This window comes from Toxorhynchites rutilus, chromosome 1 (genome assembly GCF_029784135.1).
Source record: "Toxorhynchites rutilus septentrionalis strain SRP chromosome 1, ASM2978413v1, whole genome shotgun sequence".
NCBI classification, from domain to species: Eukaryota; Metazoa; Arthropoda; class Insecta; order Diptera; family Culicidae; genus Toxorhynchites; species Toxorhynchites rutilus.
The window spans coordinates 173,489,745-173,513,062 of NC_073744.1; the positions used below are offsets into that span (position 1 = coordinate 173,489,745).

At 38.2% G+C, this 23,318-nt stretch overlaps 1 protein-coding gene across 6 annotated transcripts in view; it reads left to right on the forward strand.

Annotated features, from left to right (window-relative positions):
- The window catches only part of LOC129777427 (runt-related transcription factor 2), a 238,937-nt gene that overhangs the window by 205,279 nt on the left and 10,340 nt on the right, over positions 1-23,318 (forward strand). For 5 of the 6 annotated variants that reach the window (XM_055783719.1, XM_055783695.1, XM_055783687.1 and 2 more), the window contains exons 3-4: positions 4,248-4,361; positions 5,849-5,956. In XM_055783719.1, the coding sequence (XP_055639694.1) occupies positions 4,248-4,361; positions 5,849-5,956 (222 nt within the window). The remainder of the gene's footprint in view (positions 1-4,247; positions 4,362-5,848; positions 5,957-23,318) is intronic. The other variant, XM_055783726.1, reaches the window with a different exon arrangement.

Here is a 23,318-nt window from a genome sequence, read left to right on the forward strand (position 1 = left end):
CTCGTTGTGCTTGAAATCCATGGAACAGGGAGGGCAAGTCGATGTGGTGTACACGGATCTAAAATCTGCGTTTGACAGAGTGAACCACAAAATCCTTCTGTCCAAGCTAGACCGCCTGGGAGTTGCGACGAATCTCGTAAAATGGATGCAATCATACTTGACGAACCGTCAGCTTAACGTTAAGTTAGGGACTACCGAATCTGAACCGTTTACTAACCCCTCCGGTGTCCCACAAGGTAGCAATCTTGGACCATTATTGTTCTCCTTGTTCTTCAATGATGTCTGCTATGCCGTGCCACAGGGATGTCGAATCATATACTCCGATGATTTCAAAATATATTGGCACGTGAAGTCTGTCGATGACTGCAGGATGTTGCAAACGATCATTGACATTTTTGCGAGTTGGTGCAGGCGAAACTATCTGATCATAAGCGTGAAGAAGTGCACAGTCATCTCATTCACTAGGAAGAAAACCCCTTTATCTGGACCTACCGCATAGGGAATGAACTATTGGAAAGGACACGCTATGTGAAGGATCTCGGTGTAATGCTGGACTCAGAGCTAAACTTCCGTGAACATTATGACTATGTCATCAACAAAGCCAACCGAAACTTAGGGTTCATCTTCCGGATATCCGCTGAATTCCGTGACCCATACTGCTTAAGATCTCTGTATTTCAGTTTAGTCCGGTCCACATTGGAAACAGTATGCGGTATGGATCGAAAGGATTGGGAGAATAGAATCGAAGTTTCTGAGATACGCATTGAGATTTCTGCCTTTTTTTTTTATCCCAATTTTTTATTTAAGGCTCATTAGCATTTTAGCTGTAACAGAGCCGAATTTTTTAATCGTGTACATGTCACATGGTTATCATATCTATAATTAGCACATTACACAGTTGCCATTCGCCAGTATTCCTTCTATACCATTACATATGGTACATTCACACAGTAGCCATTTAGGCGTAAGAGTATTCTTTCTGTTCTTCCATTATCCAGTTGGACCACCGGACAGCGGAGACAGTTGATTGATCATTGTTGAGTTATTTATAGAACAGCAGCCCGATGTGTCTTGCAGAGCAGAGCAGTTGTATGGATAAATCGATCTTATTTCGACCGTGGATCGATCTCCATCGCTGATGATTGTTGCGTGGACGTAGCTATTCTGTAACAACACAAAGATGGTCAATGAGGGTCCTGAGTTTTGAACTCACGATCGATCGCTTACTAAGCGAACGCGCAACCAATGTGGCTACGGAGACCCCTTCGAGATTTCTGCCTTGGCAAAACCCAAATGAGCTCCCATCTTATGAAAGCCGATGCCGTCTGCTGGGAATGGATACACTGGAGAAGAGACGGAACATAATTAAAGACACATTTGTCGGAAAACTTCTTCTTGGCGAGATCGATGCCCCATGGATTCTCGCTCGAATCAACATTAACGTTGTACCACGACCACTCAGACAGCGGAGTTTCCTTCGACTTCCACCACACCGAACAGATTATGCTCAGCACGAACCAGTTTCATCTATGTGTGTTCTTTTTAATTCTTTTTATTATTTGTTTGATTTCGATGTGAGCTGTAAAGTTTTCCGTGATCGAATTTTAAATGTAGTTTAAGTGTAGTATTCATGTAGACTTTGAAGTCCGATGGATGAATTGTAAAACAATAAACAATAAACAATAAACAAACAATAAACAATTCCTGGTGAAAATTCAAGCAAAAATCACGATTTTTACTCCACTGTACATATAATAACCACTTTAAGTTCACTTTAACGTTGAAATATTACATTTTTGCTTGAAATCAGTCATAATTGAAATGTTAAATAATTTTTTTAAACTGTATATAATCGAATCATATAATCGAATCATATAATCGTATCCGACCTGTAACACCTTCAAAGCTAGTAACTTTAAAATTTTTCACTTCCAAAAAGTTATTTAAATCTATATTAATGGATGAAAATTATATGTTTCACATCTATCCTGTATTATTATCTTTGAATATATGTATAAAAAACGAATAATTTTTGTTTTGTTTTTTGACTCAATGAGGGGCCTCAAATGAAAGGGTGTAAGTGACGTCATCGATTCATTTACATCGACTCTCTCTTTTGGTTATAACTTAGCTGCGAACACAATCCCAGCTGTATTTGACAATGTGTGCTATGGTTTTTCGCTAATAAGGACCAAGACCTCTATGATAGAGACATTATGAAGCTACCTCTAGAATGGAAACAAATTTTCCACCGAAACGGTGTATATTTGACCCAGATCGGACAATCCGATGCGTATTAAAAATAGTTTCGAATTTGACCCAACAGTAATGGATTACTTATCCCCCAACCTAATATGTCGCTAACAAATTACACAAGGATTTTACCAAAATGTTTTTAGATCTTCAAAATCTTCAAATTCTTCAATGGATGATTAATCAGTTGTATACCACATCTATGGAATGAGCCATAGTGATAATGCAAGAAAAGCTGATTATCATCAGCACAGATGAGGTTGTTCTAGTTATGACGAAACATTGAAAAATAGTATCCTGCGATGTGAGACATTGCTGAAAAATATCTTCTCGTTTTTCCATCATCATACTTTGTCGAGGAAGGCTTCGTTGAGGTTACAGACAACGCGAAACCGAAGGAACCATTTGAGAATCAACGAACGCGGAGATTTAAGACTTTTTAACTAACCAATATTGAACCGTATATTGATATTTCGGTAGTTGTGGATAGATTGGTTTGCGATATGAATGTATTTATAGTTTGTGAGTAATTTGTATTAATAATTATTTGTTACACTAGATATTTACAAAATTTTATCTCTACATATTTTGGTGAATATGATGAGAAATTTTTTTTCTGTATTATAGTGACTTTCAACATTTTTGGCTAGTTTGTCACATTACTTTCATTTTTTTGAAGAATGTGAATTGAACTGATGACCTTTTGCGTGAGAGGTGCGGATGTTACCAATACGCCAGATCGCCTCCGTGAGAAAATAATGTCAAGTTTATTCATTTAACCAACTGCAATGTTTTCCAATTGATAATTATTCAGTAAGAAAAAAAACTCAAGATATGATTTTCGATAAAATTTGGCTATGGGAGTGCATGACTTGATTCTGGAAAAGGGGTCTCTTGTCCAGAACAGTTTAAGAACCTCTTCAAACATGAAGAAAAAAATCGGTTTTTCCAAATTTCTAGAAAAGTATATTCCCTCAACCGATAATTTAGATATGATCAGGAACAGATTTTGAACGAATGAGTCTACTGAGTGGAAACAATACGAAAACATTAAGCGATTCACAAACCATACAAAACAAACCACTCATCAAAATTTGCATGATAATCAACCGTTAAACTCACCTGATAGTGAATGATCCAAACCAAACATCGCTCGCCAGGTCACACAGGGAAGCAATCCGAAGTGTACCGGAGCGCAAAACCCGAATTGCGCCACCAGGCAGCAGTTTTGGTTTGATTTGAGGTTAAATATGGGTGAACCATAAACACACGCACACCCACACTCACGTACCCATATTTTTTGGAGTATCCTTCACCTGCCGGAGTATCAATTCGTGTCGCTTCGCGTCCACAAAAGCCGCTGCTGGATTTGTGAGCTCCGGCGATTTTTTTTTTGCTCCTGTCTAGAAAAATGGGGTAAACACAAAACACAGAAGCACAAAATTTATGGTGCTTGGTGTGAGCTGTTTTTTATCGTGATTCATTCGACGACGGGCTGCGGAATGCGATCAACTCATAAATAGAAGTTAGGCCCACTGGTTGAGGGGGGAGGGGCAAAAATAAAACTTTGACGCGGTATGTCAAAACGTTTAGTAAATTTACTAACATCGGTTTGGTTTTGCGGCTTGGCGTTCGCAATAGTTTCGGGATGTTGAAGTTGGTTAACCGACGCACGATTTGTCGATTATTGTTTTTTTTTTGCCTGATGAGGGCTGAAGTGGAAGGGAAGCTATTAAATTTCTTGTTGCGTCCGCGAACGAAAGCACATTGTTCGAAAAACGAAAAAAACGGGTCGAGAGAGTATTGAAAACAGTGAATCGAGGTGGCACATTACTGTTTTCCAAATATTCCGCCGTTTGCAAATTCCGAACAGTGTGCTTTCGTTCCGCCCAAAAAAAAAATACCCAAATGAAAAGCGTGAAAATGAAGCAGTTCCCCATTCTCGTTTCGACCTTGCTGGTTTAAAAACGCATTACATGTCGGAATCATTGCAGGAAAAAGTTTCACCCTCACCATCATGGTGTCGACGAGTCCGCCCCAGCTCGCAACGTACAACAAGGCCATCAAAGTGACCGTCGATGGACCACGGGAACCCCGGTCGAAAACAAGTAAGTCAAAAGTCTCTCCCTATCATCTCCAGACACACTCTTGAATCAATTAAATTTCCCCACATGTGTGACCCTCTTCACAATCCAAAAATACTACCTGAGGAGGACCGTATCCGTCTCTGTTGACGTATGAATTATAACACTTCACCCGCATTAGACCCTTCCTTGGCCGAAACCGAAAACGCTTCCGACACGAAGGAACGAAAGGCTGTTGAGTATTTAATTTAATTTCATATCCGGTGGGCACCGTTTTGCGGGGCAACTCCCGATGTCGGCTCTCGGTCTGAATTTAAATTTTGCAAATTTCCCAAGAGAGTTGACCTCCGAAATGAAGTATACACCTCCGAGTGGGTTGGCCTTCAGCGCAGAACATCCGTGATTCAGTAGCCGAAATAAATCTGTTTCGAGGCGACTGGATTTGCCATCACCAGCAGCATATCCCGGAAAGTTGGAGTGAATCTGTTCTTAAAGATGTCAGAAACATTGTTTCTACCGACGGTGGCGTACAATGTGTCTCATTCTCGTGCACATATAGGGAACTAGGCGGGGAGCAAAATGTAAGCCGGCAAACCGCAGGAAACTTTCTTTAGGATACGTAGCAGCTGTGATGGTCACATGGCCGGGTTTTTTGGGTGCATTCGTCGAGACATTGTTGTTCCATTTAGTGACTAAATTTCATTCATTCCAATACCCGCATATACCCGCTATCGTTTTATTTTCAAAATTAACGAAACTATGCGGCCGGAAAAAAAAGTTTGAATTCGATCGAAAATTTATCAATTTGAATAATTCCTCAAATATTTTGCACACTTCGTCACACCGAAGGCCGCCGTTTGATAAAATAATTGGATTCGCCCCGAAATTCCACTGCAAGTGTATACTTGGCATCGAAGCCCCCGCCGAATCGGCGTCATTTATACAGTTCCAATCGGCCTAAACTCATTTCCATAACCGCAAAGCTATGTGCCGCGTGGTCCTTCCAAATCAGTCGGACAGCAACATTGTCCTACTAAATCAGATTATCATTCACACCCGGTGTCAGTGCTCAGTTTCTGGAAGCACACACTCACCGGACAGATATCACATTCCACCTATCAAACAGGACCACATAATTTGGTCCCACTCTGACTCCCTCTCCGGAGACCCCACCCTCGGAACCGACCGACCAAATACTCATTCATTCGTCATTTTATTGTGCATATATTTCGATTCATCATTATCACCGCCAGCTAACTAAAACGCTTCTTGCCTCTTTTCTCTTCTCCTCCATTTTTCAACCCCCAACCCAACCCGCCATCAACCAACCACCCACCCAATCTTCCACCCCACCCCACGCCCACATATGCCCCCCTTCCGCTGAATCGCTGTGATGTCGACGAACACGAACAAAACACACGCCCTCCACCCCCACCTTTCTTCACAAACCAAAAACACTGAACTCTTTCTCTCTCGCACGCACGCAAATCCTACCTCTCTCTAACGCTTAGTGTTACCGTCACTTCTAGGACAGCAGCAGCAGTTCCACTTCGCCTTCGGCCAGCGCCCGTTCCACTTTCCGGCCGATCCGCTGTCCAGCTTCCGGATGCCACCGATCGGTAAGTTTGGTTGCACTCTGACACACACACACTCTGTAGATTGATTGACAACGCATGCAAAATATTTTCTGTGTTGTATAATGGATGCGTGATCGACGAAGTATGGATGCGTTTTTTTCGGGGTTTTATTACACCAAATAGAGCATGTACTCGAAAGATTGATGGACCCGCTACTGAAATGTATGGGATTTCAGGAAGTTTACATGGGGGTCATCCAGAAATAATTGTCTGAATTCTCTAATTGTAGTGTATATCATGTCCTGTTTGTTGTTAAGTTTTGAAAAGAAAACGATTAGGAAATTCATATTTCCAAAAGATTTCAAAAAACACTGTCTTTTTCTTAATAACTGTTTTCACGTAAGACTACATCTCTCAGTAATAATATATCGGAAAACATGTATTTATGAAATAATATTAACATACAAACCATTTTCGCCACGAATGAACGTTGATGATTCGCACACGAACCGATTCGAAAATTCCTCAAACTATATTTGATATGTTATGCACTACGTTTTCCTAATCCTTAAACAGTTTAGTTTTACGAAGAATGCGTTCCCATTTTCCCACACGTTCGTCGGTTACTCACGATTCCGTCATCAACGAACAACTAACACATCGGTGGTTTACTATATATAATGTGTAGAGGGGAAATATTGCGATTTAGGCTCTGCCCGTTTTCAACTTATTGGGTATAAATACGCCATAAGCGATTTCGATTCACAGTCTCATCCCAGCCTGTGAGCAGACAATATTCTTTCAGAGGTTTCGATCGATACAAAGGCAAACCGGAAACAGTGATGCAACATCGCGTCGATTTTCAGTGAATATGAGCAAATGAACTTTTGTTCTTCAATATGTTTTGAAGTTTATTTTTCCACCCAATGTCATTTTCATCTTGATCATTCAAGATGCCAGAATTGAATTTCATTCTAGCCAAATTAATATCAGCTGTTGTTTACTTTTAACCTGAGGCAGCTGTGTGCGGTTGGTTTTTATTCATGCTGTTGTTACCGTCTTGTCAAACAAAATTCTGCGCGATTTCTTGTAAAGATCGTTTCATCGAACTCTGACGTTTCCATTCTGTAAATGGTCCAGTCTGACAATTTTTTTTTATTTTTGAATTTTTACTCAAAATCAATGCCAGAACGAATATCGTTTCGAATGTGATGAATATCAATTTGTTGCTTTTGATATTCAGAGCCTTCATAACAGCGAAGTTATGAACCCCACATTTCATTTCTGCATTACTCGAGAAATATGCAAGAATCTGATACCAAATTTGACATGCGGAGGTTTAAGGGTGCAATGAATGTTTCTATGGTGGTTAGACACTCCACCCCCCTCTCTAAGGGGTGGCTGCCATACAAATGGAAAACAAATTTCTGCATAACTCGAAAATTAATCAAGCATACTGAACCAAAATTTGGCATGTAGAGATTCTAGGGGGCAAGAAACATTTCTAAGGTGGTTCAACACTCCTCCCACCTTTCTAAGGGCTGCCATAGAAATGAAACACAAATTTCTGCTCGAGAACTTTCGAACTCGAGAACTAATCAAGCAAATGGAACCAAATTTGGCATATGGAGGTTTTAGGGAGCAATAAATGTTTTTATAGTGGTTTGACACTTCTTTCCCCTATCTAAAGATGGAAGGAGAGGGAAGGGGGGGGAGGTGCTAAACAACTCGAGAACTAATCAAACAAATGAAATCAAACTTAGCATACAGAGGTTTTAGGTATCGATAAACGTTTCTATGGTAGTTCGACACTCAACCCCCTCTCTAAAGGGGGGCTCCCATACAAATGAAACACAAATTTCTGCATAACTCGAGAACTAATCAAGCAAATGGAGCCAAATTTTGTATGTGATGGTTTTTGAGTACGAGAAATGTTTCTATGATGGTATGATACCCCTTCCTCCTCTGGAAAGGAGAGTGGGTCCCATAAAAATAATGCAAATATTTCAACCAAAAATATTCCAACCAAACATGACAATTGAAATTTTTCGGAAAACTCTGAAGGAAAATGGGAAAATTCGAAAAATTCAATTCGCATATGTTCTACAATTGACAAGCGTTGTTAGTCCATTCGATGTTTGCGGTAACGAAATTGATCTTCGTTCGAAAGTGAAATGGATTTTAATGTGATAAAACGCACTTCTACACTCTGTCCAACTTCAATAAGACCAGGTGATGATCTTGCTGCTTTGTGTCATTGTAAAGAAACAATGCTTCAATTTATATTCTAGTGTGCAGGTATTGGTGACTATCTTACACTGCATGATTTTCATATGTGTGTGTGCAAGCGCTGAGCGTAAACGAATGTTTTTGTATTTTTCAAGTGTCAAGTTTCTATAACACCAGTTAAATTTTCCTTTGTTGTAGTTGTTTTGTTCAATAAATCTGGAAAATGTCGAGAGGAAAAGTGCTCACGGAGAGAGAAGAAAGACAACTCGATGCATTTCACCAAGAAACTGTTGGGATCAGAGAAACTGCTCGTCGGATTGGACGATTTCATCATCAATTATTTGGTGAATCCTTAAGTATACGGTAAGAAGTAGAGAGCTCCACGTAAATCGAAGCTCTCTGACCAGGATAAGCGGGAAATAGCTAGAACAGCTTCGAATACTTCAAAATCGTTTATGCAAATAAAGCAATATTTCAATTTAAATGTTACTTGGGTGACAATTCGTCAAGTTTAGGTAGAAAATCCTCACATAAAGAGGGCTTGAAAGATTAAAAGTCCTCATCTTACACCATCTCACATCGGAAGACGTCTGAGTTTTGCCAAAGCTCACATGAACCGACAGTGGGAAATGGTATGTTGTGACAAAGAATGTTTCCAAAATAATACATTTTGCCATATACCGTTCTGAATCATATTTCGGACACTCTTTAAAAATAACTTCAAATGCTTAATGTCCTGATGATATTACTAAAGGGTTACGCTAAAGAATAAATTGTGATATTAATTTTATAGTTATATCATAAGGGCATTAAGCATTTCAAGTTATTTTTAAGAAGTGTCCGAAATATGATTCAGAACGGTACCATAACGAAAAGTTCTTTAATGTATAGGTTATCTTCGCTGACGAAAAAAAATTCAATTTGGATGGTCCTGATGGTTTCAACAGGTACTGGCGTGACTTACGGAAGAAGGAACAGTATTTTTCAACCAGGAATTTTGGTGGAGGCTTGTGCATGGTTTGGGTGGGATTCTGTGCAACCGGAAAGATCAAGATAGCTTTCACATCATTCAAGGATTACATACATGTTCTGGAATTCTCTCTTCTACCGTTTTTGCGTGGATATCGTCACAAAAAAATCACATTCCAGCAAAACAGTGTTACTATTCATACCAGCAAGGAAACTGAGCAATGGATTAAAGATCAAAAACTTTTTTTTTTTTTTTGCACTGGCCGGCTCGCTCTGCAGACTTGAGTCCTGTTGAATATCTTAGGGGAATCCTTGTACGTAGAATCTACACTGAGGGAAAACTTTACACCACGATTGAAGAGCTCAAGGTCACAATTCCGGAAGAATGGAAAAATATCGAGAAATCTGTTGCAGAATTTGATAAATAGTATTCCAACACGAACTTTCCAGGTTATTAGTCGGAATGGCAAGGTAATTATTAAAATCAAATTAACCGATTGTTTCGATTTTTTTTTCATTGATAATACTTATGAATTTTGATGGGGTCTTATAGAAACTGGACAGCTAAAATTATCATATTTAAGCACAATGAATAAACAAACAATTCTTTCGAACGAAATTGACATTAAATATACTTTATTCTAAGCATTCCACAATGTATGAATGTATCTTGTTAAAATTCTTACTGTTTGTGTTGCAACTAAATAGAATCAGGGTGGTCTTATAGAAGGGGGACAGAGTGTATTCTATCGTCTTCTATATATATATGAATAAAAATGGATCGCCGAATGTGTTGATAAGAGCAAAACTCGAAAAAGGAATTGTCCGATTTAGGACTGTCTTCATTCTGTCATATTTTCTGTATAAAACATTTATTCAATGTAACGGTGAAATATGAAATATTAAACGGTAGATTAGAAGCTTAATCAATGAACAGTTCTGCGATTGCACCCATGAACGTGCACTTAGTAAGAAAACGTGGATGTGGTAACGAAACATAAGTTTTGGGCGGGACGAAGTTTGCCGGGTCAGCTAGTTACAAAATATAAATCAATGAAACCATTTTTTTTAAATACTGTGTTCATTAAGCATTCAACAAAAATTATTCGACGCCCTGCCAGATGACCTTATTGCAGTTGGCCGGAGCTTTAGCCATGACCCGTGAAAAGATGGATATCGGAATGTTCTTCAGCTTTTTATTGGCCTTGTTGATCACCTGATTCTCAGTTTTTCCCACGACATTGTTGGAGTAGGTCCTCCGTTTGAAGTTCCTTCATTTTTTTTCTATCTGTCACAACTGGGGAACGTTAGAATGGTTGGCAGTCTTCGGTACAACGTTTATCTTCAGCCGGTCCATCTCCTCCAATGATCTCTTGGCATATTGGTTCGAATCCAGGTCTGGCCAAAAGACCCCACCTTCCTTCACATGACACTTTTCGGTGAAAACGGCAATTTCAGGCAGGAACCTCGAACTGTGCATATATTAATCTGTAGTGAGTTGCCAGAAACTTCGGGAGCTTGGTTGGCGGGTTTTCTTGCATTCACCAGATAGTCCGGACCATGCAACTCAAAAAAGCGGTTAATCAGTTATTATCAATGATAGAGAAGAAAACTTTGTTCTACAAAGTTGCTTAACATAACTGGGGCTACAACAATGTCGAACTATGTATACTTCTATTTATAAAGATAAAAATGTTGGATTTTTCATTTTTCCTAAGATTTAGGTCAGCCTATTCTTGACAACATTAAAATGAGTGCTCCATCATATATAACAACTTTGTCGAAGACAGTCCTACATCAACTTTGCGGTTATATCATAGATCTCACCCATTTTTGACGTAGAACTACGTCTTTCATTAAAATCAGAAAACAGGTCACGTTTTTATGACATAAAGTTAATGTTAATAATTATTTACCGCGAACGGATTTTGGCGATTTACATGCCAAACGAATAGGAAATTCCCTAAGATTTGTTTGATATGCTATACATTACGATCCCTTGGTGTGTAAATGGTTAAAATTCATGAAAACTATAAGCGTTTCCATTTTCCCATACATTTGTTCTGTCCATTTGTGTGCTTTCCCGAACAGAGCTGTCAATAACGAGCAACTTATCGACGTGCAGCGAAGGGGAAATCGTAAGATTTAAAGTCTCCGTGAACAAAGGAAAAGAAGAAGAACGAAGGGGAATATTTGCCTAGAATATCAACAGTGGATCTCACTGAGGCAGAGTTGCCAATAATATTTTTCAAAAAACTGGAAGATGGCTCCTAAAAAAACTGGATCCTGAAAAAATCGTTTTATTTTGAGAAGTTCTGCTTTGAGTTATTCAAAACATATTTTTTATCTATTCCAGTGCTTGAGAAGTGCTTGTGCTCCCTTGGCCGAGTGGTTAGCGTCATAACTAACATGCCGGGTGTTCGGGTTCGATTCCCGTTCTGGTCGGGGGAATTTTTCGTCAAAGAAATTTCCTCCGACTTGCACTGTGATCACGCGTATTCTAGAGCTTGCCACTCAGAATGCATTCAAGGCGTGTTATTTGGCATAGAAATCTCAACTAAGTACTAATAAAAATGACGCAAGTAATACTACGTTGAGACGGTGAAGTTCCTCTAGGAACGTTAGTGCCATTGAAGAAGAAGAAGAAGTGCTTGAGAAATAGACCTTACCTTACTTCGAAGCTTCGTGTAATATTTACATGTAGCTCATGAATAGCGAAATGAACCATTAATTAACCATTCGAGCAGATCAAAATAACGTTTCCCACCACTCGAACATTACTGTGGAACAATATTCGAGGAATTTCTAGTGGTTTCAGAGGATTTCTCTCGGTAATCTTCTCAGGTTACCTGAAGATAACTCTCCTTCGTCGCGATTTAATTTCTATAAAGCTAGAACATAGCTCCGGGATGATTGTTTCTAGAGGAGTTCTCTCGGCTTCTCAGAAAGATAACTATGTCCCTTCGAGATGGAAATTCAATATAGTTGAATAACGGAATATAACGCCGATCCGACTGATTTTAGAATTCTTCCGGTTATCTTTTCATGTTTCCCAAAGATAACTCTCCGCCGTCGCGAATGGAGTACTATAAAGCCATGAATAACGTATTGCCGAGACGATTGATTTTAGAGAAGTTCTCTCGGATACCTTCTCAGGTTTTAATTGTGAGAAGCTTTTTTGGGTTGGATGGAATGGATTTCGATTGAGGAAGATACAGCCGGTCTAATTAATTTTACAGGTTTTCCTTTTTAGGTTACCTAAAAATAATCTTTGCCGCATGTTGTGACACATGAGATTTTCGGATTTTCATTTCGTTGTATAACATATAATGCTTATATAAACTCAAAGTCAGCATAGCACGCGGGCTCTATGAACCATTTAGGGTTAGATTTCTTGCTATGAACATTGCACTAGTCGTTGTTGAAATGGTAGATCAATTGGTGTGAACTTCAGCATGTTTTGGAGGACCTAGAACATATAATATGCATATAAACCTAGAACGTTGCTGCTTGGGTAGACACCACACGCTCTGCGCACTAATCGTATTGGATTCGGAAGTGTAAGGAGGAGGAAAATAATACTGAGAGTGTGTAAGAAAAGAAATATCGATCCAAGGCAAATACCCCTTTGATCGATGGAACGAATAATGTCAAAAAACCAAATTGGTTAAGTAATAGAAAGGGTGAGGGAGGGATAATATTTATACATTGTGAATTTATTTCACATAAAATTGGTGAAACTGAAGCACAATATAATAAAACTGGATAAAACTGGACAATATTTGAAAAAACTGGAAGATTTCAAGGTTTAACTGTTTGACTGGATCGAAGAAAAAAACTGGAAAAATCCGGTTTAAATTGGAACATTGGCAACGCTGCACTGAGGCAAACTTTTAGTGACGTTCTGTATTCAAAGCAATGAAGATCGCTTGTTCTTCCTTGTGTTGCGTCATTACATGTCTTCGTTTCGGATTGAGCTGAGGAATTAGTCACGCACTGATGTATCTGGCATAGCAATCACTGCATCATACTGACGCCATTGCATTTTAAGCAATTAGGCAGCCGTGATAATGAATATAAACAAGGAGGGGAGATAGTGGGAGAAAAAAAATTGCGCTAGAGTAATTAGTAATGAATCTCTGCTGAGGCAAACACTCAGTCTATTTCCAAGCATTAACTGTTGTTTGTTTTCCGTCATCATAAAAGCCTTGTTTGTGCCTTTGCCATAGTATTTGAACGGTATTGAACTGACGCTATGGCGAAGCACGCGTTAAGGTTGTACACCAAAGAAATATTTGGGGATTACCAAACATCTTGAATGTCATAGTGGAATTTTATAAGTTATTTGAGTTCGCGTACCAGTCGCAAAGCTGTCTACTTTTTCGAGGTTGTTGATATTAACAGAAAGAGTTTATTTCGTTTATTTAGTCACCAAGAGAGTAAATGTCGTTCTGCAATTTTGTATGTGATTTGGTTTCGTTTGTCAGTTTCTTTATTTTTTTCTCCACTAAGGATGATAGCTGCGCTTATCTTGAGCATGAGAAAGTAATGCAACTTTTTTCGAGGACAATAATGATGATGAGATAATGATGAGAAGTGTTTGTATTATTAGTACACCCAAAATTGATTTTTAGTTCATGTTTTGTCATCCCGATTACATAAAATGAGCGTAAAAATGACAGAAAATGCCATGACTCACAAATACTGGTAAGCATTTGTATAATATATTCGGCAATATAAGATTAATACGAGCGAGCGAAACAAGATACACGTTACAAATAAGCACGCATTACTTGGCCACGGCCAGACCGAGATGGATATAAATCTCCTTTATACTGGAAAGTGTTTGGTAGGAGTAAAATTAGAAAACACTTTCCAACTTCAATTTGTAATGAAATGTAATGTTATCACACTCCACCCCAACATCATCATTAGCTATGTGGATAGCGCGGTCGTGTAAAACAGTCTTGCATTCCAGCCGGCCTTGGTTCGATTCCCGTTGGCGTCGTTTTGGACTTTTTTTTTTGGGTGCACTCTCAAAAAAAGGAAAAGGAAAAAAGAAAGAGATGTCTGCTTCCATAAATACAAACATTTTGGAGCGCTGGGGGACATATGACATTATTTGCCTATTTGACGCTTCAAGGCATGAAATGACATGTTTTCTGTCGAAAATGAAATGCTTTCTGACAACGCTAGTTTGGGTGTAGCTCCAAGCCACCAATGTATGTCTCTGTATGCATGCTATGGCGAACGTTTGTTCGGCGCTTGGTTTACGTTGTACGAACGATGCTTAAAGGCGCGATTCCACTGAGGCAATATTAAATAACATGTAGCATGATATTTTATACTTGCAAGTATTGTCATTGTTGTTTTTTCCATGTGGTGCCAAAGATATATTGATTTAATTATGAAATGTAGAATAATGGTGCTGGTGCAACAAGTATATAATCGACTGCAGCCAAGTCTATGTCAATTGAAAAAGGGCTACCAGAATAGCGTCCGAAGTTATAAACAAGCGACTTATATAAAATAACAGCGTAGTTCTACGTCAACAATGCGGTCATATCTTGGACACAACCTCCTATATTTTTTTGTAATTCCAAAAAAGTTATTCTCTATATCATTTCATTCTTTCGTGGTCGTTTTTTACATTATTTCACATATTAACATGAATGAAAAAATAAATTAATGAAACTCGCAATTTTCAATGCTATATCAATAATTTTAGAATATAGATTTTAGAAATATCTAACAAATAAATTTTCTTGAATTATGGGTTTATTGTTGTGTGTACGATCTATTGTCTAAAATCTACCCAGGCAATATGTCGTAGACTACAATAAAGCCAGAATTCAAGAAAATTTAAGAGGGATCTTGAACCTCGTTCAGTATGCTAGATCATATTGCATCAATAGATTCTGATTTCAAATTATCAATCTCAAATAGAATACATCGTAAGGTTGGTCCAGATTTAGAATACATACATCAGATTCACATTCGGAATTGTAGTCTGAATAGCGTTTATTATGTAAGTTGGGAACAAAATTTTAGATTCCAAAATTCAGATACCGACTGCATATTCTGATTCCAATTCCATATTGAAATTCCCGTTTCCGCATTCCTAACGCCGATTCTAAATTATGGTTGCTAGGTTTTCAAACGAATATTTTAGATTTATACTCAGAGATGAAGATGGCGATCTTCAAATATTTTCCGTTGATGTGAACAAGCTCTCAATTTTCTAAAAGAAAATATGTTTGAAGTAGGAAAACTTGTATGAAAAGTATCCCCAGAGAAACTGATATTGTGTTCCCAGGAAATGTTCGAAAGAGTGTCTCCGTATTCAAAAACACATGCTAATTTGGCCAGTTCCGGGATCGAAATGATCGCCGACCTGAAACCAGTTCCAAAAACCCGGTTACCCGTGCACCACCTCCCCAGTAGAGCATCCCCCGCGGACGCGGACAGTGTGGCGCACTTGTGCAACCAATGATATCAACCCACGCGAGCGAACACAAGTGGTGCTAAATTAAAAATTTACTGCAAACAAGGGGTGGTTGTTTTTGCGAAATAATGTTTTGATGCTGATATTGTTGCCGCTGCCACGGAGGGGCAGGCCGGATGGTCCCATCGGTTGCCTGACAGAGGTGGACTGGCGGTCAAATACGGATACTGTTTTGGAATCGTTTATCGTGACCGACAAGCCGTGGCCATCGAGCAGAGGAGTGCTGGTGCAATGCAAGTGTACACGAAAGAGTCCATCCCTCCCCACCCCGTCGGAAGCCCGGCGGTTAGTTCGATAGATGGCGCACGACAAAGCGGCCTCCCTGACCAAAGCTCAGCGATCTGGTTAGCGCCGCATAAATGGAGGCGCGTTTTGTGGTTCGCTAGTTCATGCTCTTGCGAGGGGGAGGCCGGAGCATGGGGGAGGGGAAGGACAAAATGAACATTGGGTTCAATGAGTGGAGAGTTGCGTTTTTTTTCGCGTTGGAGACCACCGTAATGGAATGAGCTGAGGGTTGGGTTATGAACAAAGCGACCAACGAGTGAACATGTTGAAATCACAACAAAAAACCACATGAAAGTGTCATAAATATCGAGAGTACATGGAACTAGTTATGTTTCACTGCACTGTTACACACACACTGTGCGCTGTAAATTTGGGTAAACATTTTAGGTGGTTGTTAATCGCACTGTCATCGTTTTGGATGATCGTCCTTCGAGAACGACTTAATTAGGTACTGTCGATTCTGTCAGTGTTCAATTCACATTTGATTTAATCTTTATATTCATTTTATTTCATGTCACCAAATGGAAGCTGATTGATAATGTTAATTGGATTTGCTGTTTAGTTGGTTAGCAAAAAAAAAAGTGTTAGTCCACAAAATCTTTGGAAAAACAGAAAAACAATGCTTTCCCGGCATTGTAGTCCTCTACACCTACACACACCAAGATAGAAATATGTATGTAAAATATTCTAATACTTGAAAGTTTTGGCTTCCAAATGATGTATATCTCATCGATATGCGTTAATTTTTCACGAAGTTACTGCATGTCAAAAATCGCTTAAAATATCCGACTTCGCACTTTGTTTCTCTAATTTTTTTGTCGAGTGGATTATACAAAGGATATATCGGAATGGGAGAGTAGCGCATTTTCTGTTATGTTTAGGCTCATTTAATGTAATAAACCGGGATAACAATGTGCTAAAAATTAATTTTGGGTGTAGCTACTGTGACGGACGCAATAATAATTTTTAATGTGAGGAGCTCAGAAGGAAAGGAGTGACCTGATCGATCCTCTCTTCATAAACTTCAGCTGCAAAAACGTTACAATTTTAGCTTACTATAGAAACCGATAGATGAGGTTCTGACCTATCTTCCAAATTGTCAAATACAGCTAGGAATGTGTTTGCAGCTAAGTTATGACCAAAAGAGAGAGTCGATGAAGAGAAAATCGAACATGTTAATGTCACTCCTTTCCTTTTGAGCTCCTCAACTATTTTCACGTCCTCAATTAAAAACGAATGTTTCAAAAAAAATTGGTCTTTTTTTTTTAAAAAAAACACCAATTGATCAATGTTCTTGAAGTGTTGTGAATCCAATCATCAATATTGTTAAATTTTGAAAATGTAAATAGGACAATCAGCTCAGGTTCTTTGGGAAAAGGTTTATTAGAAAATGTTGGTTAAAGGCTAAGATTATAGGGGTATTCTAATGAGAGATACGAATTTCGGACGTCTCTTCGATCTGTTAACAAATAGATTAAAAAATATTTTAAGCATCCATTATTTTATTTTTTGTCTATCAATTTTTTAAACATACAAAAATAGTCGGACGTGAAAAAAATTAAATACAAAAAAATTACAAGCTGATGAAGTAAGGGACCCAAAAAACAGCCTTCTGACGAAAACGATTTCAGCCCTCCTGGTTATCTGGAACCAGAAACCAAGATGATATGAACCTCGGACAATATTTTTAGGCTAAATGTCTTTTTTTTTTATCCCATTTATTTATTAGGCTCATTAGTATTTAGCTGTAACAGAGCCGGGTTTAATCGTGTACATGTACATATGTTTATGTTTCTATAAATTGTGAATTACACAGTAATTAGTAGTAGCCATTTAGGCGTTATGTTTTCTGTTCCATTACATTATGGTAAATTACACAGTAGTAGCCATTTAGGCGTAAGGGTATTCTTTCTGTTCTTCCATTGTTCAGCACAGCGGACAGCGGAGACAGTTGATATTGATGATCATTGTTGAGTTATTTATAGAACAGCAGCCCGATGTTTCTTGCAGAGCAGAGCAGTTGTATGGATGAATCGATCTTTGTTCCACCGTGGATCGATTTCCATCGCTGATGATGGTTGCGTGGACGTAGTTATTCTATAACAACACAAAGATGGTCAATTGAGGGCCCTGAGTTTGAACTCACGATCGATCGCTTGGTATGCGAACGCGTAACCAATTGGCTACGAAGACCCCCTAGGCTAAATGTCTTGAAAGAAAAAGAAATTGAGTTCGTTTTTTTAATAGTAAACCTAAAAATAGATTTTTTTTGTTGGTTCATACGATAGAGGGATGTAGAAAGATGTATTCATACCAAATCTACTATATTGGGTTGCCCGAAAAGTGATTGCCGATTTTTTCATTACAAATCAAATACAATTTTGTTGTACATAGAATGAATGAATAAAGATGGAATGTACATCATTCTAGAGGTTAGACTCTCTCTACGAACAAATTTTCATCTTGGTGTGTGTAGCTAAGACAAGACGTGACAACTGGCTTCTTACTCTTCTTTCTGCATTTTCGCCGACCAAGTGCAAGATGTGAAGGTTGCCAAATGTTATAAAATTTCGGGAGATTATTTTCCCACGAGAGAAATATGTGTTTTTTATATAATCTATTTTCTGAGCAGTACCCTTTTTTGTATTAATCATTCAACCGAATGTCACCTATTTTAAACAATTAGAATTTTCCTGTAATTTTTGTACTTTGGTAAAAAAAAATAAATGTGGAGAGAACAAAGAAAATTAAGAAAAGTAGATTTGATAGCAGGAGTATATGTTGAAGTACATGAATTAAATTTATGGTTCATTCTATTTATCAAGAGATCGTATACACTTCACAAATAAAATGAAATGAACGACACGTAATTGAACGTCGTTTTACGAGTTAGCGAAGCGTCAAAGATAAAAATAGGAACATAAAAACATTTTTAAATAGAAATGAAATTATGAATGAAAATTAAATTCTCCGTATCGAATTAGTGTTCAATGTGAATGGAATTTTTTTTATGTGGAAAAAAATTTCTTACAAAAATAATATCTGAATATAAAATTATTATAATGATAAGTTTTAGTGGGAATATCGGAAAGTGTATAGAAAATAGGTTAAATTAGGGTAAGGAAGACGTGCTTCAGGTAAATAAATAACGCAAAGTAAAATTTTTCAGTCAGATTTTAACAATTCAAAACTGCCTTCGGGCCGGCTAATCTGATAGAGAGTAGTAAGCATTGTTAAAAGTTATTTCGTATTCAGATGTCGACACCGTATCGTTATCAACGCGAATACACTTCATTTCGTATTCACCGTGAAGTGTATAGGAGAACAAGGTCCTATAATTCAACCCTGTTATCGTTCAAATACTATCAGTATTGAAATATCGATAAAATTATACAAATTATACATGCCACTGCTATTATGCTATGATGGGTGGCAGGAGAATCACAAAAATTCTCCTTCTTTATCTTCTTTATCTTCTTTATCTTTTCTTTATCTACAGGAATTGGACACAGGACGCAATAGAAACGAAAATATACAACGAAACAATAATAGAAATGTTCACTAAATCTAAATGTGCAACTTTTATTCAATTTTGAACATATTTGGCAACAATGTAAAAATGTTGGAAATACCATTTTTGTATATTTATCTTTGTTAATTAATTTCCTCATCAACCAATCAGGAGCCGAGTTGCGAGTGGTCCGGGTATGACAGAAAAAGTGGTCTTGAATCGGCCCCTTATTGTCATATCTCGTCTCAGGTGTGTAGATGTAGTGGACAGAAATATCGGGAAGAAATCAAAAGTCGATTTCTTTCTGGTTTTCCAAAGATTTTATGGATTAACACAATTTTTTGCCAACTAACTAAATTGCAAATCCAATTATCCTTATCAACCAACGTTCATGTAATTCTTATAACGTTCCGATAGGAGATATTTTTGTTTGAATAAAAAATTTCTCCTTCGTCTTTGATGATTGGTTGTTCAATCAATTTGAACAAATCAAACGGCAGTTTTGCACAACAGGTTTAATTTTCACTGCGTAGAAAATGTCGGGTTTCGTAAAGTTCCAGAAAGATGGAAAGTTGTAGTAGTTGCTAGCAGGGACCAACATTTCCGAAGGCGAAACATGTATATCGATTCTTCGCTCAGTCGCTTCGTTTCGACTAGGACTACTTCGGCATTCGCCGTCAACATGACTTGAATAGACTAGAAATGATTTGACGAGCGTTAAGAGTGAGGATGACTGACGAACTATTCTAGCAAATGGTTATTCCAATTGACGTATCGAATGAATACCCGCGTACATAATCTTATTTTAACGTCAATATATAGGGTTGGGGACAAAGAAATGTCGTATTTCTGATCGAAATTTGACGCTTTATTTAACATACTTAAAATTATCCAATGTAAGTCAAATATGCGTCGTTTTGTTCGCAAACTTGTTGCCATTTAGAAGGCAACATTATCCCCCCCTTATAAAACCCCCCTCCTTATTTGCAAATAACTCAGACAGCCAGTTTTCGCAAGCCTCTTGAGAGGCCAACTTAGTATCACCAAGAGCGTTTTGCATGGACCGAAAGAGATGATAATCACTTGGAGTCAGGTCCGGACTATACGGTGGGTGCAATAGGACATCCCATCCGAGCTCCCGTAGCTTCTGGCGGGTCATCAAAGATGTGTGAGGCCGAGCGTTGTCCTGGTAGAAAACAACACCATTCCTATTGATCATTTCTGGTCGCTCCTGGTCAATCGCCTGCTCTAAACGGTCAAGCTGCTCACAGTAGAGAACCGAGTTGAAGGTCTGGCCATAGTTGAGCAGCTCATAGAGGATGATTCCCTTCCAATGCCACCAAACACATAGCAAAACATTCCTGGCCGTCAATCTGGGCTTGGCGATGGTTTGGGTCGGCTCACCGTGCTTCAGGTTGTCGTACGACTTTTTTCGCTTTAGGTTGTCGTACGTGATCCACTTTTCATCACCAGTCACCATCTTCTTCAAAACTGGGTCGAGTTCGTTCCGTTTCACCAGTGCATCACAGGCGTTGATTCGGTCCAAAAGATTTTTTTTGCGTCAACTCGTATGGCACCCATACATCCAGCTTTTTTTGGAATCCAATCTTCTGCAAATGGTTCCAAACGGTTTTATGGTCTATATCCAGTTCCTGGCCAATCGAGCGAGTGCTCATATGCCGGTCTACTTGGATGATTGCAACGATTTTATCGGTTTCCACGGCGATTGGCCTACCAGTGCGGGGTGTATCTTCGACAGCCACTACATCAGAACGGAATCGATCAAACCAACGCTGTGCTGTGCGAATCGTTACAGTATCGGGTCCATAAACTACACGATTTTTTTCGGCCGCCTTCGTTGCAGTTTTACCTCGCAGGTAGTAAAAACGTAAAATATGGCGAATTTCTTGCTTTGGTGGACTCCACCTTTGACGCGCTATAACTTGAGACTGAAAAGGACAATCACAATACTGTCAAAACGACACTTGTAGCACAGATCGCCGTATTTAAATAGCCGTATAGTATGATCCGATGCGATAAATACAGCACAAGATATGGTAGTGTTGCCATATATTGACAAAATACGACATTTCTTTTTCCCCAACCCAATACATTGAAACGAATACTTGATTTCTGATACAAACAAGTGGTTACACCATTAATGGACGGCTCTATTGTTAACCAACCGCGAACTCAAACATCGATACATGCATACATGATACATGATAGAAAGAAACGAATTCAGTCTAGGGGGACTTCAATTTGTCGTGAAGTCCATTTGACGGCGAGGGATGGAATGAGACGGAACTTCGTTGGAACAGATAGTGGCGAGAGGGTCCGAATGACTGTTGATTCAACTGCTGGAAGAAGCAAAAACACAATTCCAATTGAATGCGAAGACCGATGGCTTCATAGTCCTCTGACTATTCCCAGTTAAATATGTCTTTGCTGAGCCCTGGTTGCTAACGTAGCTAATGCTGTGAATAATGTGTCAATTCATTTGATTATTCAAATGAATGTGACTTGGATCCTAACAAAACGGAACGAATAAGGTTGCACACCCAATATGTAATATACATACTTTACACTAGCAAGCAGAGAGAAAATGCCTTTGAAATTATAAATCGTACTAGCTGATCCGGCAAACTTCGTCCCGCCAAAAAATTGTTTTTTGTTATCAATACCTTCAAACATTCACGTTTTCGTACTACGAGCAGGTTTATGGGTCCAATCGCAGAACTGTTCATTGATTGATCTTCTATTCGAACCCGTTGAATTTACCTTATACTATAATTCCTAGTATTTCTAACACAACCCATCATTTTAATATCAGATTTTTTTTTACTCATTTTATTTTCTAGTTTTTAGTACATTATCTGTTTCAATATAATATTTCTCGGGGAGGCAAAAGCCTTAAGTGCTACGCCTCTTAAAATCTTACAAAAAATATAATATTTCTCTACAATGAAACCATTGTACTGTATTCTATGAGTCAAATCATTTCATTTGATACCGATATTGAGTGGATTGCAAAAAAATACATAGTGTGTTCTCCAAGTCAAGTTCATTCGTTTGATACACATATCCCAATCAACATTTTTTCAGATAATATGAAATCAGCTATTTTGTAGCGGCGGTCAAATTGGATTTTTCAAGGTCATGGCATCAGCAGTTTTAAAATGACAGCAGAGATAAAGGTGTTTTATGAATTTCAGAACAATCGGTCAGTTCATATTGGCCAAATTTCTATTAATGTTGGACAACCCTAGAGACATATATACATACATACAAACATTTAAAGTTGAATAAAAGCGTTTAAAAAAGTAATTTGCTATTTTGTGATAGAGGCCATCTTGGGTTTGGAATTTTCAAGTTATGTGATCTACTATTCAAGCCCTTTCATTTGATACCTTTATTAACTGAGCCTCGAGAAAAATATATACAGCCCGGACTCGATTATATACAGTCTCCGATTTCTTTTCACTGTATATAATCGAAACCTGTGTATAATCGAGTAAAAAAACAATGTTTTTTATGAATTTTTTATGCATATATTTTTCGATTATTGAAAATAAAAAAAGAATTTTATTTTTGATTCATCCCCCTTATGACAGAAAACACCTTTCTCACACGAAAAAAATATTTTTTTTCCAGAATCTCTCTGAAGATGATAGATAATTTGATGAAAAAAATCCCCCTACGCATATGTTTGAATTTCAACAATGACTGAGTTATAGAACTTTTTTTTGGTTTCGGGCTCTGTTGTCTCAAACTGGCTCTACACTAAAAAGTACGCTGCGTAAGCCAATTCTGTTGCTTCCATTTGAAACATGAGAAAATTTAGTACAGGATATAGTAGTGGAACATTTAAATTAGTGGAATTAAATAACATTTTGGAAGTGAAA